Consider the following 16318-nt stretch of genomic DNA (forward strand, 5'->3'; position numbering starts at 1 on the left):
AGAGGAGAGGAGAGGGGAGGAAAAGAGAGGAGAGGGGAGAGGAGAGGAGAGGAGAGGAGAGAGGTGGAGAGGAGAGGGGAGAGGAGAGGAGAGAGGAGGAGAGGACAGGGGAGGGAGGGGAGGGGAGGGAGAGGAGAGGGGAGAGGAGAGGAGAGGAGAGAGGTGGAGAGGAGAGGAGAGGAGGGGAGAGGAGAGAGGAGAGGAGAGGAGAGAGGAGGGGAGGGGAGAGAGCAGAGGAGGGGAGAGGAGGGGAGAGAGGAGAGGAGGGGAGAGGATGGGAGAGGAGAGGAGAGGAGAGGAGAGGAGAGGAGAGGAGAGGAGAGGAGAGGAGAGGAGAGGAGAGGAGAGGAGAGAGGAGAGGAGAGAGGAGAGGAGGGAGGAGAGAGGAGAGGGGAGAGGAGAGGGGAGGAGAGGACAGGGAGGAGAGGAGGAATTGAGGACAGGGGAGGAGACCAGAGGAGGTGCTGAGGGGAGGAGAGGAGAAGAGAAGAGGTTTGCGGTCTGAAGGTAAGACTGTGATCCCGGGATTGTCTCCCCGCCTCTACAACCTGTATCCCGGGCCGTGGCTGTAAACAAAGGCACGGGCGCTGAGTTAACATGAAGCCGCCGGTACAACGGGGGCCGGGGCTGAGCGGAACCGCTGGGCGTTTAAATGCCACCTTCATTGACTGGGGAGGAGAGGAGAGGGGGATGGAGACGAGGAGGGGTGTCTGAGAGAGATTTTTTATGTTGAATGTAAAATGAAGTACTGGGGCAGTGCCAGTTAACCTACAAACCTACACGTCGTTGGAGTGTGGGAGGAAACCGGAGCTCCCGGGGCAAACCCACGCAGGTCACGGGGAGAACATGCAAACTCCGTGCAGACAGCAGCTGTAGTCGGGGATTGAACCCGGGTCTCTTAGAAACATAGAAATTAGGTGCAGGAGTAGGCCATTCGGCCCTTCGAGCCTGCACCGCCATTCAATATGATCATGGCTGATCATCCAACTCAGTATCCCGTACCTGCCTTCTCTCCATACCCCCTGATCCCTTTAGCCACAAGGGCCACATCTAACTCCCTCTTAAATATAGCCAATGAACTGGCCTCGACTACCCTCTGTGGCAGGGAGTTCCAGAGATTCACCACTCTCTGTGTGAAAAAAGTTCTTCTCATCTCGGTTTTAAAGGATTTCCCCCTTATCCTTAAGCTGTGACCCCTTGTCCTGGACTTCCCCAACATCGGGAGCAATCTTCCTGCATCGAGCCTGTCCAACCCCTAAAGAATTTTATAAGTTTCTATAAGATCCCCTCTCAATCTCCTAAATTCTAGAGAGTATAAACCAAGTCTATCCAGTCTTTCTTCATAAGACAGTCCTGACATCCCAGGAATCAGTCTGGTGAACCTTCTCTGCACTCCCTCCATGGCTGTGAGGCAGCGACTACCACATCTGGGAGCAAGGAGGTTGAGCTGGGACTTGTTGAAATGTAGAGGGGAGCAGAAGGGTAGGGTAGGGTTTAGAGGCTAAAGTGGAGAGGTGAGGGAGGGGAAAGGAGAGTTAAAACCAGGGCGAGGTAAGGACCAGTTATCACCAAGCAAGGTTACAAATCTAGGCCTCAAATGTAATTATATTCTCTGACTATCAACATACCAGTGTAACACTGGGACAGCAAATTTAAACAGTCCCTATTGAAGATAGACACAAAATGCTGGAGTAACTCAGCGGGACAGGCAGCATCTCTGGAGAGAAGGAATGGGTGACGTTTCGAGTTCAGACCCTTCTTCAATGCTGAGTTACTTCAGCATTTTGTGTCTATCTTTGGTGTAAACCAGCATCTGCAGTTCCTTCCTACACGTTCAGTCTCAAACAGGCCATCCCTCAACCTGAAGAATGGTCGCAACCCGAAACGTCACCTATCCATGTTCTCCACAGATGCTGCCTGACCCGCTGAGTTACTCCAGCACTCTGTGAAACGTCACCTATCCATGTTCTCCACAGATGCTGCCTGACCCGCTGAGTTACTCCAGCACTCTGTGAAACGTCACCTATCCATGTTCTCCACAGATGCTGCCTGACCCGCTGAGTTACTCCAGCACTCTGTGAAACGTCACCTATCCATGTTCTCCACAGATGCTGCCTGACCAGCTGAGTTACTCCAGCACTTTGTGTCTTTTTGTGTAAACCAGCATCTGCAGTTCCCCGTGTCTCCATCTCCCAATTTTTCTCGTGTAAGAAGGAACTACAGAAGGTGGTTTATACCAAAGATAGACACAAAATGCTGGAGTAACTCAGCGGGATAGGCAGCAGTTTTAGGAGGGTCAGGTTAGAGTAGGTTGGGGGAATGAAAATTTAAGATGTTTGACCACACTCTCTCTACTGAGAAGAGGCCCAAATGAGGTGATGGCTCCAAGTAATCCAATTGTCCCAGCTGCCGTTTGCCAGATGCTGCTACAAACATGGATCACAAACATGTTCTCTTTCAGATCAGGAGAGCCCAACGTTGTCAAAGATGCCTCGCGAGAAGAAAGATGTGCGTCGGAGTGCGTCCATCATTCCCTGCTTCCTGACCATAGAGGTGAGTTTGATCCAAGGAATCTCGCCATAAGCTCATAGACGCAGAATTAGGCCATTCGGCCCATCAAGTCTACTCCGCCAATCACACAAAAAGCTGGGGTAACTCAGGCAGCATCTCTGGAGAGAAGGAATGAGACCCTTCTTCAGAATCAGAGTCTGAAGAAAGGGTCTCGACCCGAAACGTCACCCATTCCTTCTCTCCAGAGATGCTGCCTGTCCCGCTGAGTTACTCCAGCATTTTGTGTCTATCTTCGGTTTAAACCAGCACCTGCGATTCCTTCCTAAACCAAATCCAAGGCGATCGTTTTGCTGAAAAACCTCCGCCCAGTCGCCTTGACCAACGCGAGCTCCCGGTTGCTCAACAGCTCCCATTCCCACACTGACCTTTCTGTCCTGTGCCTCCTCCACTGTCAGAGTGAGGCCCAGCGCACATGGGAGGAACAGCACCTCATATTTTGCTTGGGCAACTTACAGCCCAATATATGTCTGAAGAAGGGTTTCGGCCCGAAACGTTGCCTATTTCCTTCGCTCCATAGATGCTTCTGCACCCACTGAGTTTCTCCAGCATTTTTGTGTACCTTCTGTCTGCCCAATATATAAATGTTGATTCCCCCAATTTAAAGTAACCCTTGCATCCCCTCTCTCTCTGTCCCTCCCCCACCCTAGTCATCCTGCTAGTTTCACTGTTCCTATCCCTCTGCTATCACCTCCTCCACAGCCAACAATGGACCATTGTGGGCTCTTTGACCATCAGTGCCAGCTCTAATTTGTACCATTTCATGCCTCTAGTTTCTCTCTCCCCCCCGACTCTCAGTCTGAAGAAGGGTCTCGACCTGCAACGTCACCTGTTCCTTTTCTCCAGAGATGCTGTCGGAGACGCTGAGTTACTCCGGCACTTAGTGTCTATCTTCATAATCAATACGCACACTGTTCCCCTTATTTTAGCCTCATTTTATTTTCCTCATTGCATATTTCTTTCCTCTTACGGAAATCATCTTATTTCTCATTCCTCATCCCATCCCCACCTTCTCTGCTTTCAGATGTCGCATTCTTCTGCCAATTTCACCCCGCATGTTTACTTTAATTTGTGTTTACCTAGATTTCTCCTTTTGTTCATTCTTTTTAGCTTGGCATTTCTCTACTCCTCTGCTTTAAGTTCTCATTTTAACTCAATGATCCTTTCTCTATCTAGCTCGGATTCAAAGAGAGAGACAGAGCAAGCCCCTCGAGAGAAAGAGGAGAAAGCCCAACAAGAAGGAGAGAAACCAGAGAGAGAGATCGAGAGAGAGATAAGAGAGAGAGGGTAGAGAGAGAGAGAAGGGAGAGAAAGAGGAAAGAAGAGAAGAAAAAAGATAGAAAGAAACGAGAAGAAAAGTAGAAGAAAAAAGCGAAGAGCAAAGAGAAGAAAAAGAGAAGAACAAGAGAGAAGAAAGAAAAGAAGAAAAGAGGAAGAAGAACAGAGAAGAAGAAAAGAGATAAAAACAATCGAAGAGCAAAGAGAAAAAACCAAGCCTATCACACAAAGAAAAAAACACTCTCTATCACACCCCTCTCGCTCCCCCCAAACTCAATCCCCCTCCTCCCCCCCGCTCACTCCACCTTTCCCCTCCATATCTCTGACCTCTCTCTCCATCTATCTCTTCTCTCTCTGTCTCATCACTGCTCTTTCCCCCCACCCCAACCACCCCCTTCCTCTGCTTGCTGCCTGCCAACTAACATTTGTTGTATTTCAGCTGCTGATCATGGTTGGGATGGTGCTGCTGACGTACTACTTTGAGTACACAGACACATTTGCTGTACACAGACAGGGCTTCTTCTGCTACGACAGTGCCTACATGAAGCCCTACCCTGGGCCAGAGGAGACCAGTGTGCTCCCACCGGTCCTGCTGCAGTCCTTGGCTTCAGCCATTCCCATGGCAACAGTAAGAACCACTTTCATATTCATTTTTCACGCTAAAGGTTTGTTCTATTCTCTAGTTTCCCTGATATTATAGAAACATAGAAACATAGGTGTATTCGGCACTTTGAGCCAGCAGCGCCATTCAATATGATCGTGACTAATGTTCCAGAATCAGTACCCCATTCTGAACTAATCTAAACTAAGAAGGGTCTCGACCCGAAACGTCACCCATTCCTTCTCTCCAGAGATGCTGCCTGTCCCGCTGAGTTACTCCAGCATTTTGGGTCTATCTTTGGATAAACTGGCATCTGCAGTTCCTTATATTTCATGGTGTTTAGATGGAGTTTCATTGACACCAGCTGTCATCAATGGGGTCATTTTCCTTCCCCCCCCCATCTTCTCCCCTCCCCCACCATCACCTCCCTCCCTCTCCTCCCCCCTCTCCTCCCCCCCCTCCCCTCACCCCCCTCTCATAGATACATAGAAAATAGGTGCAGGAGTAGGCCATTCGGCCCTTCGAGCCTGCACCGCCATTCAATATGATCATGGCTGATCATCCAACTCAGTATCCTGTACCTGCCTTCTCTCCATACCCCCTGATCCCTTTAGCCACAAGGGCCACATCTAACTCCCTCTTAAATATAGCCAATGAACTGTGGCCTCAACTACCTTCTGTGGCAGAGAGTTCCAGAGATTCACCACTCCCTGTGTGAAAAAGTTTCTTCTCATCTCGGTCCTAAAGGATTTCCCCCTTATCCTTAAGCTGTGACCCCTTGTCCTCTCACTCCCTCTCCTCTCCCTCTCTCCCCACCATCACCTCCTCCCCTCCCCCACCATGACCTCTCCCACCCCCCCTTTCCTCACCCCCCTCTCACACCCCTCCCCACCATCACCCTCCCCCCCCCCCCCCCCCCACCACCACCTCCCCCCCCCCCCCCCCCCCCCCCCTCCACCACCTCAGCGGGCAGAGACTTGCGGACATCTCAAAGCGTTTAGTTTTGTGAATAAGGAGCAAACTCCTCTGCTTTTTCTCTTGCAGATCGTTCTGGGCGAGCTGGCTGCCTTTGCCTTTCAGGCGGAGTTTGTACGTCATGAGCGGACGATCGTGACCGCTGAATGCTGCACGCTCAACCCTCTGGTCCGCAGGGTGATCAGGTTCTTGGGTGGGTCTGGCTGCTCCTCCACTCTGCGACGTCGCTCTGCTTTCCCGGCAGCAGGCAGTTCACATTAGTCAGTTCAGTTCATAAAGTCATAAGTGATAGGAGCAGAATTAGGCCATTCGGCCCATCAAGTCTACTCCGCCAATCAATCATGGCCGATCTATCTCTCCCTCCTAACCCCAATCTCCTGCCTTCTCCCCGTAACCCCTGACACCCGTACTAATCAAGAATATCTCTATCTTTGCCTTAAAAATATCAATTGACTTGGCCTCCATCCGTCTGTGGCAATGAATTCCACAGATTCACCACCCTCTGACTAAAGAAATTCCTCCTCATCTCCCTCCTAAAAGAACGTACTTTAATTCTGAGGCTGTGCCCTCTGGTCCTAGACTCTCTCACTAGTGGAAGCATCCTCTCCACATCCACTCTATCCAAGCCTTTCACTATTCTGTAAGTTTCAATGAGGTCCCCCCTCATTCTTCTAAACTCCAGCGAGTACAGGCCCAGTGCCGACAAACGCTCGTCATAGGTTAACCCACTCATTCCTGGGACGACAGATGGCACAATGGGCTAAGTGTTCGGCTGGCAACCGGAAGGTAGCCGGTTCGAATCCCGCTTGGAGTGCATACTGTCGTTGTGTCCTTGGGCAAGACACTTCGCCCACCTTTGCCTGTGTGTGAATGTGTGTGAGTGATTGGTGGTGGTCGGAGGGGCCGTAGGCGCAGATTGGCAGCCACGCTTCCGTCAGTCTGCCCCAGGGCAGCTGTGGCTACAGAAGTAGCTTACCACCACCGAGTGTGACTGAGGAGTGAATGAATAATGCGATGTAAAGCGCCTTGAGTATTAGAAAGGCGCTATATAAATCCCATCCATTATTATTATTATTATTCCTGGGATCATTCTCGTAAACCTCCTCTGGACCCTCTCCAGAGGCAGCGCATCCTTCCTCAGATGTGGGGTGACAGAATTGCTCACAATACTCCAAATCTCGCCCGCAGAAAAATAGGTGCTGGAGTCGGCCATTTGGCCCTTCGAGCCGTTCATGAGGGCCTGTTTCTGCACTGTATCTCAATATGAAACTAAACTTAAAAAGCCAGCTATTGGTTCCTGCCGCTATAGAATGGGTTCAGAAATGCTATTGAGAACTGATGTTGTTACCTGGCCTTGGGGTGGATGACAATGGGAGGTTGATCTGATCCTGGACGGATTCCTGATCTGGGAATCAGCATCTGTGGGAAGGATTGAGAGTGGAGACTGAACAACAGTTGTAGCGGCACAGCAAGGGTGGATAATAAACAGATGATGTGTCGAAGCAAAGAACTGCAGGTGCTGGTTTATACCAATGATAGACACAAAGTGCTGGAGTAACTTAGCAGGTCATAAGAGTATGAAAATAGGCCTTTCAGCCCAACTTGCCCACACTGAATAACATGTCCCATCCACACTAGTCCCACCTGCCTACGTTTGGCCCATATCCCTCTAACCTGTTTTATCCATGTACCTGTCTAAATGTTGGGATAGTCCCTGCCTCAACTACCTCGTTCCATACACCCACCATCCTTTGTGTGAAAAAGGTTACCCCTCAGGTTCCTATTAAATATTTCCCCCACCTCACCTTGAACCTGTGTTCTCTGGTTCTCGATACCCCTACTCTGGGCAAGAGACTACCCTATCTATTCCTCTCATGATTTTGTACACCTCTATAAGATCAACCACTCATCCTCCTGCGCTCCAAGGCTCAGGCAGCATCTCTGGAGCAAGTAGACAGGTGGCGTTTTGGGTTGGGACCCTTCTTCAGACGGTGATGTTGTGGTTTTTGTTGCTGTTTTGTCGCTAACCTTGCTTTCTACTGCAGGGGTTTACACCTTTGGACTCTTTGCCACGGATATATTTGTGAATGCAGGGCAGGTGATCATGGGAAGCCCAGCGCCACATTTCCTCACTGTCTGTCGACCCAACTATACGGCTCTGGGCTGCCACCAACCCACGCAGTTCATCGCTTCCCCAGAAGCCTGCACTGGGAGCCCAAGCCTGGTGTCCAACGCCCGACGAGCCTTCCCCTGCAAGGATGCGGCCCTCAGCATGTACGCTGCCATCTACACTGTGGTGAGTTCGATTCCTGACCAGGGGCCATGGGGAAAACATACAGAAGAGTGAATGGCTTTTGGACAGAGTGGATGTGGAGAGGGTGTTTCCACTAGTGGGAGAGTCTAGGACTAGAGATCACAGCCTCAAAATGAGAGGACGTTCCTTTAGGAAGGAGATGAGGAGAAATTTCTTTGGTGAAGTCCAGAGGAGGTTTACGAGAATGATCCCAGCAATGAGCAAGTTAACACAAGATGAGCATTAGAAGGCACTGGGCTTGCACTCGCTGGAGTTTAGAAGAATGAGGAAAGACCTCACTGATACTTACTGAATAGTGAAAGGCCTGGATAGAGTGGACGTGGCGAGGATGTTTCCACTAGTGGAAGAGTCTAGGACTAGAGGGCACAGCCTCAAAATGAAAGGACGTTCTTTTAGGAAGGAGACGAGGAGAAATTTCTTTAGTCAGAGGGTGGTGATCGGTGGAACTCATTGCCACAGAAGGCTGTGGAGGCCAAGTCAGTGGATATTTTTAGGACAGAGAGAGATAGATTCTTGATTAGTACGGGTGACATAGCTTGGTCAGGTTGTCGAATGTGTGGTCAGTTCAGTTTGTCATATGTGGGTAAACCCAGGGTCAACGGGACAATGAAATGTTTTTTACAACACAACGGGTCACCTCAGCAACGATAAAATTAAGGTCAAGGATTAAAGTTTTTAAAAAAAAGATAAAAGTGACATTGGCAGGTAAAAGACAAGATTAAATAAAAGAATCAACATATACGATGTATTCAGTATTTCAGTATTTACTTTAATGCCATTTTCACTGAGTACTTACGTACACAGAGGAAACGAGAAAATTGTTTCCCCAATCAGTTCCTGTCAGTGCAGCTAATAAAAACAAAATAAATACATACAACTTTAAAATTAACTTATCTAAAATCTATAATATATTAAAACTGTGTGTGTGTGTGTGTGTGTGTGTGTGTGTTTCTGCCTGACTTGTGGGTGCCAGCCTTTGATTCGTTGCTACGCCAACACCAGACGCAGAAACGCCGAGATTTTTTCCATTTCGGTAGAGATTTCACTTTTCATTCCAAGTATCCACTCCTGATTAAATTTCGTCGTGTTTATGTACACATTTTTAATAAAATCCTTCTCCCCCTCCCCCACCACTCACTCATTTTGTTGCCTCCTGCTGGCCAGCGACCATAACGGCTGCTGGCGCCCGCAATCTCGCCTCAAAGACGCCATTTAAAAACAGCCGCACTGCTGAGTCCTGAACGGCTTGAGTTGGAGGACCACGTCTCCCGTGGGGGTTACGGGTAGGGAACGGCTGCGTTGGGGGAGAAGACCTAACGGGTCTGCACTTGGTCTAGTGGAATTTAAAATTGAACTAGGATTAGAGGCCTCTATGTGTTTATGAGTTCAGAAGATCATAGGTGGACGTCCTAATGGGTGGCTGGTTGTCGGTAGCTTGCCATCGACTAGGTGGTAGGTTGTTGTAGATATTGTCGTAGGGGGGGGGGGTCCAGTCGCCAAAAAACCCGTCTAAGTGGCACAGGCCCATAAGACACCAGTGTGCGTTGGAAGTGAGAATGAGCGGTGTGGTTTTGCCGTGACAGCCAAGGACTGCTCTCACCCCAACCACGGACTGTTTACCCTCCTACCATCCGGGAGGCGCTACAGGTCTCTCCGTTGCCGGACCAGCAGGTCCAGGAACAGCATCTTCCCTGCGGCTGTAACACTACTCAACAACGTACCTCGGTGACTGACAATCACCCCCCCCGGACACTCCAGGAATAAAATACTATGACTGTATACACGTAAATATATTTATTTATTGCTCATATTCTTTGTCGCTCTTCTAGGGAGATGCTAACTGTATTTTGTTGTCTCTGTACTGTACACGGACAATGACAATAAAGTTGAATCTGAATGAAGCTTCTTGTTGTCCACAGATGTATGTCACCATTATGTTCCGGGCCAAGGGGACACGGCTGACCAAGCCAGTGGTGTGTCTAACCCTCCTGTGTCTCACCTTCCTCACCGGCGTGGTGCGCGTGTCCGAGCACCGCAACCACTGGTCAGACGTGCTGGTGGGATTCGTCACCGGGGCTGCCGTGGCCATGTTTTTGGTGAGTGCCGGCAATCTGTCCCAGATTGTACAGATCGCTCCTCAGTAGAATATGAACTGCTCCCTGTCCTTCTAACAATTCATAAGGTGCTATTAATAAGTTCTACCACTAAGGCATATATGAGGCATTTAGTGTTTAAGAAGGAACTGCAGATGCTGGAAAATCGAAGGTACACAAAAATGCTGGAGAAACTCAGCGGGTGCAGCAGCATCTATGGAGCGAAGGAAATAGGCAACGTTTCGGGTCGAAACCCTTCTTCCATTTAGATAGGTACATGGATCTGTAGTTGTATGGACCATGTGCAGGCAGCAGAGATTATTTTAAGAAGGTTCTTGACCCGAAACGTCACCTATCCATGTTCTCCACAGATGCTGCCTGACCCGCTGAGTTACTCCAGCACTCTGTGAAACGTCACCTATCCATGTTCTCCACAGATGCTGCCTGACCCGCTGAGTTATGGTGCAGCAGAATCTGTGGAGCTAAGGAAATAGGCAACGTTTCGGGCCGAAACCCTTCTGGAAATAGGCAACGTTTCGGGCTGAAACCCGGAAGGGTTTCGGCCCGAAACGTTGCCTATTTCCTTAGCTCCATAGATGCTGCTGCACCAGCTGAGTTACTCCAGCACTCTGTGAAACGTCACCTATCCATGTTCTCCACAGATGCTGCCTGACCCGCTGAGTTACTCCAGCACTCTGTGAAACGTCACCTATCCATGTTCTCCACAGATGCTGCCTGACCCACTGAGTTACTCCAGCACTCTGTGAAACGTCACCCATCCATGTTCTCCACAGATGCTGCCTGACCCGCTGAGTTACTCCAGCACTCTGTGTCTAATTTTGCCACCTAACCCAAGTCAAGAGAGTTTATTGTCCTGTGTCCCAGATAGGACAATTAAATTCTTGCTTTGCTTCAGCACAACAGAACAGATCAGTGTGTCCATATACCATGATATAAATATATACACACATGAATAAATAAACTGATAAAGTGCAAATAACAGATAATGGGCTATTAATGTTCAGAGATTTTTTTCATTTGAGTTTAATAGCCTGATGGCTGAGGGGAAGTAGCTATTCCTGAACCTGGTTGTTGCAGTCTTCAGGCTCCTGTACCTTCTACCTGAAGGTAGCAGGGAGATGAGTGTGTGGCCAGGATGGTGTGGGTCTTTGATGATGCTGCCAGCCTTTTTGAGGCAGCGACTGCGATAGATCCCACTGAGTTACTCCAGCACTTTGCGTTCTGGTGGGGATTATTTTAACTTGGTGCCATGTTCGGCTCAGGCATGGTGGGCCAAGGAGCCTGTGCTACACGCTGTTGTATGTTCTAAGACTCTTCAATAACTCCCCACAGGTATGCTGCGTGGTCCATAAGTTTAAAGGGAAGAACCCAGTTTGCAAGAAGGTGGCGAATGTGCCGAAACCTGCCTGCGTGATGCTGGCCTTGCCCTGTGTGGAAAGTCCACTAGAAAAGTTAAGTGTTGCTGAAGTAAGCGGTCGACACCAGAATGCGAGCGGGCGGGTTGCCAGACAAGCGCGGCGTGCCTTTCCCTGGCTGTCTAGAGGAAGGAGGATTTGAGGGTGGGGAGGACAATCCGCTCACTAGTCCTGTATCTCTTCAGGACCAGCACCGTAAATCAGATCTAAATATGATTTATCTCCAGTTTTCCCACACACACTTCCACAAATATCTACTAAGTCAGAAGGTCATGTGGAATAGGGGTAGAATTAGGCCATTCGGCCCATCATGTCTACTCCGCCGTTCAATCATGGCCGATCTATCTCTCCCTCCCAACCAATTGTTCAAGCGCTTTTGATTGCAACATGCGCCTTAATTTAGTTCAACAAAGAAACTGACAAGTTACTAAAGAACTTAAGTTACAATTCTCCTTATAGAGGTGTACAAAATCATGAGAGGAATAGATCGGGTAGATGCACAGAGTCTCTTGTCCAGAGTCGGGGAATCGAGGACCATAGGACAGAGGTTCAAGGTGAAGGGGAAAAGATTTAATAGGAATCTGAGGGGTGACTTTTTCAAACAGAGGGTGGTGGGTGTATGGAACAAGCTGCCAGAGGAGGTAGTTGAGGCTGGGACTATCCCAACGTTTAAGAAACAGTTAGACAGGTACAGGTTTGCAGGGATATGGACAAAACAGGGGCAGGTGGGACTAGTGTAGCTGGGGCATGTTGGCCGGTGTGGGCAAGTTGAGCCGAAGGGCCCGTTTCCACGCTGTATTGCTGGAGCGAGAGGGAGGAGGGGGTATCCACCAGGCGCGGGATACTTTGCAACATTGTCAGCGCCCTTTATGTGGCGATTATTTGCATACCCTGAGTGCGCGAACAGAATTTCACCGTGACTGGTCACCCGTGACAATAAAGTATTCATTCATTCATTCATTCTTCCCGTTTCAGAATCGTCCAGCTGAATTCCCAGAAGGAACATGAACGCTCCTCGTGCTTCTTCCCCTCGACGCCGGATGTGTTGATCGCCACTCGGTCGGTGATGAGCGAGGTGTGAAGCCCATTCGGACGGAGCCCAGTGTGTGTGTACAGCTTTGCATGAAGAGCACTCTCACTCCTGTAGAGTCTAGTGTTTGTCAGATTAGTAGGAACATTCCCCTGTGCTGCTGTCACCTGTAAGTTTCTGTTCTTCTCCTCGACCCTCTGTGCAGCACAAACGCCATCTCTCGGAGCAAGCGCAAGACCCCAGTAGATGTTCGGCAACTGGTAGACCAGTCGGTCTTGCTGTTCCCACCGCCACACGGAGATGTAGGTTGTAACTGGTCCTGGAGCTGGGAGAGTCGCCACTTCTGTCACCGCAACTGGATTAGGGAAGACTTCTCCGCACTTCGCCAGCCTGGGGTCTTCCAACAGATGGGCTCCGATCTTCAATGCTGGAACCTTGCAGTGTTCTTTCAACCCTCAACGGACTGTGCGAATAAGCAGAGGTACCTTCTCAACGTTGGGTGGGTGCTGCTGTAGGGATCTCCTGGACCTCAGGTCAGGAGTGTATGAGATCACCTGGATGTTCTTGACCAGGTGGGCACCATCTGGTGAGGACTGGCACGGCGTCCAGGAGGGTCGCACGGGTTGGTCATCAGATGGAGGCCTCCAGACATTGGGTGGAATATTGGCTTGAACCAGATTGACATGAATGCAGATCATCTATGGACGTCAGATGGGGACTGTCTAAACTAGTTGGAGAACGTCTGAACTTCAGTGGCCATCTCATGGACCTTGGGTGTCGGCTGTCTGGGCTGTGCATGAGGATAATCTGGATAGAGGATAGGATCCATTGGGACATTGGTATAAGTAGGGATTGAATATACATTGGGTGGAAACTACCTGGCCTTTTGGTGGGAACTCCATCTAGACTTTGGGAATGGAGTAATTGGACAAAGTGTGAGGTTTGACTGGTATGGAGCATCTGGGCACCATCTTAACACTTGGTGAAGGAGCAGAAGTCAAAGGGTGGGGATTGGCTGAACGTCTAGTGGTGACCATCTAGGATATTACCAGACCTCAGTGTAATAGGATGCTCAGAGTTTAATGCAACCAGTGACATGCTCCCCTCAAATGCCATGGGTCGGCCAAGTGGTTGGTCGAGGTATGGATAGGCTGCTGATTGGAGATTGCAATCCTCAGTGCAACACAATTGCATGAAGATCTCGGGGAATGTTCCAGAGAGATTTCGCCTCTTCCAGTAACTTGTGGAAACGGTGTAATGATATCTACAGGGTCACCAGAATGAACCAGTCGGCGATTGTTACTTTGGCAAACTTTGGTGTGTAATAGGGGAGATCTTCTCCGAGCAGAAATGGGATTTTGCTCCAAGTCTTTGAGCTGGCAAAAGGGCAGTTTTCACCCAGGAGTGACAGATACCCACGGCACCTCTCGGCTGCCAATGCCATTATCAGTCGCTGGGTCAAGCAACTATGGCAGTGAATGGGGCAGAATTGGTGCAAACAGCGGGGAGAAGGTCATTCTGAAATGTCCCTCAGAAATGAACAAATCCTCTGGTGGTTCAGTATCTGACCGTTCCCTGCCCGGCTGCAGAATATGAATCTTCATTAAATGTTGAAATACTTTTACGGTTGGGGAAGAAAAAAAAAAAAGCTACGTGGTGTTTGTTTGGATTCAATTAATAATATTAGAATAAAATGCATGATCATTTCATGGATGTGTCCAAGCAGATTTAGTGGGAATGTGGACTCTTAATGGGGAAGTGCCCAATCTGATGGAGATCCACAAACCCTAAACCGCAGTGAACGGTGAAGTATACGGAGAGAAGATTCCCCATGGGCTTGCGTGCACTCCAAGGATTCAAAAAGAAATGGCTGCAGAAATATTGAAATGCAAAAATGATGATCTTTCCAAGTTCATTTGATTCTGAGCCGTCCCAATAGGTAATAGGTGCAGGAGCAGGCCATTTGGCCCTTCGAGCCAGCACTGCCATTCAATGTGATCATGGCAGATCATCCCCAATCGGTACCCCGTTCCTGCCTTCTCCCCATATCCCCTGACTCCGCTATCTTTAAGAGCCCTATCTAGCTCTCTCTTGAAAGCATCCAGAGAACCAGCCTCCACCGCCCTCTGAGGCAGAGAATTCCACGGACTCACCACTCTCTGTGAGGAAAAGTGTCCCCAGTTAAATGGTATGGTATGTTACTTTATTTGTCGTATAGAAAATAGAAACATAGAAAATAGGTGCAGGAGGAGGCCATTCGGCCCTTCGAGCCTGCACCGCCATGTACCAAGGTACAGTGAAATTCATCTTTGTACACAGATCAGTACAGGTATCACTATATATAAGCACTTAGATAAGCTTCTCAGATGCAGTACATGTTTATAAGCACCAGCACACTGAGACAGTACACAGAGTCACCAGTTTGGCACAATTTCCAAGTCCCAGTTGTTGTAAGCGCAGGGACCGTGACGTGACCATGAAGGTGTGTTGGCCTGGCGTTGTTGCAGGGTCAGCCTGGCCAAGCGTGGCCGCAAGTGTCCACCACCGTTGTAGGACGCGTGCGGTCCACGTGCCCGGCCTCTTGGAGTGGCGCCCGGTCCAGCCGAGCCCCAGGCTGTTGCGGGGCCTCCAGTGGCCACTCCCCCATCGAGGCCGTGCTCTCCCAATACAACACACAATGAAAGGTAGCAGATGTTACCGTGCTTTTATAAGGGAGAAAAGAATTGCCGATGACTAGTTACCCTGGCACCTGTTCACCATTTCATGGAATCAAGTGTTATATACGTGGTAACAAACACCCTTAATCATAATATAGTTGAATTATATTGTTTAAACCCTGCCCTCCAGGACCAGTTCTGCCTCAGGTAAGACTATTCCAGGATAAGCAATGTTGACATCTATCTGACCACGAGATTGCCCAGATCAAATACAATCACTTAATTACCTTCCAATCAGTCCAATTCTAAACATAGAAACATAGAAAATAGGTGCAGGAGTAAGGCCATTCGGCCCTTCGAGCCTGCACCGCCATTCAATATGATCATGGCTGATCATCCCACTCAGTATCCTGTACCTTCCTTCTCTCCATACCCCCTGATCCCTTTAGCCACAAGGGACACATCTAGCTCCCTCTTAAATATAGCCAATGAACTGTGGCCTCAACTACCTTCTGTGGCAGAGAGTTCCAGAGATTCACCACTCTCTGCATGAAAAATGTTTTTCTCATCTCAGTCCTAAAGGATTTCCCCCTTATCCTTAAACTATGACCCCTTGTTCTGGACTTCCCCAACATCGGGAACAATCTTCCTGCATCTAGCCTGTCCAACCCCTTAAGAATTTTGTAAGTTTCTATAAGAAACATTACAAGAAACATTAGCAAAGTAATGGAAAGTGGTGTTGGATGTGCTATCAAACTATTTACTCACCGATAATCTGAACACTACGCCAAACGTGGATTTCACTAAGACCACGAGGCTTTAGACTTCATCTGAGCCTCGGTCCAAAACAGGACCAAAGACCTGAATTCCAGAGATGAGGTGCCGGTGAAGGAAATAACTGCAGGTGCAGATTTACACCAAAGAAAGACACAAAATACTGAAGTAACTCAGCGGGTAAGGCAGCATCTCTGGAGAAGAGGATTAGGCGACGTTTCGGGTCGAAACCCAAAAAAGAGTTTTGACCCGAAACGTCACCCATTTATTTCCTCCAGAGAAGCTGCCTGACCCGCTGAGTTCCATGAGGTTACAGTGTCTGTCATTGACATCAAGGCCACAGATCATGGTGTGCTGCATCAAAGATCCATGGTGAATCTGAAGTCAATGGGCATCAAGTGGAAACACATCAATGGTTAGAATTATACCTCCTGCAAAGAAATGTGTCGGAAGGAACTGCAGATGTTGGTTTAAACCGAAGATAGACTCAAAGAGATGGAGTAACACAGCGGGACAGACCAGCATCTCTGGAGAGAAGGAATGGGTGATGCCTTGGGTCGAGGGTCTGAAGAAGGGCCTCGACCCGAAACGT

The 16318-nt window shown here is 49.1% G+C and overlaps 1 protein-coding gene across 1 annotated transcript; it reads left to right on the forward strand.

Annotated features, from left to right (window-relative positions):
• Positions 1-472: 472 nt before the first annotated feature.
• plppr2 (phospholipid phosphatase related 2) lies at positions 473-14004 on the forward strand. The gene is made up of 8 exons (XM_033050814.1): positions 473-507; positions 2462-2553; positions 4286-4474; positions 5492-5615; positions 7468-7718; positions 9656-9832; positions 11183-11301; positions 12241-14004. Exons 2-8 carry the CDS (start codon positions 2488-2490, stop codon positions 12344-12346), a joined length of 1032 nt encoding a protein of 343 aa, XP_032906705.1. The 5' UTR covers positions 473-507; positions 2462-2487; the 3' UTR covers positions 12347-14004.
• Positions 14005-16318: the final 2314 nt, after the last annotated feature.

This window comes from Amblyraja radiata, chromosome 35 (assembly GCF_010909765.2).
Source record: "Amblyraja radiata isolate CabotCenter1 chromosome 35, sAmbRad1.1.pri, whole genome shotgun sequence".
NCBI lineage: Eukaryota > Metazoa > Chordata > Chondrichthyes > Rajiformes > Rajidae > Amblyraja > Amblyraja radiata.

Bases quoted from the DNA above. Each gene is read 5' to 3' on its own strand.
- plppr2 (XM_033050814.1), top strand. From the start codon at position 2,488: ATGCCTCGCGAGAAGAAAGATGTGCGTCGGAGTGCGTCCATCATTCCC. The intron at 7,719-9,655 runs GTGAGTTCGATT...TGTTGTCCACAG, and splicing joins ACGCTGCCATCTACACTGTG to ATGTATGTCACCATTATGTT. The intron at 9,833-11,182 runs GTGAGTGCCGGC...AACTCCCCACAG, and splicing joins CTGCCGTGGCCATGTTTTTG to GTATGCTGCGTGGTCCATAA.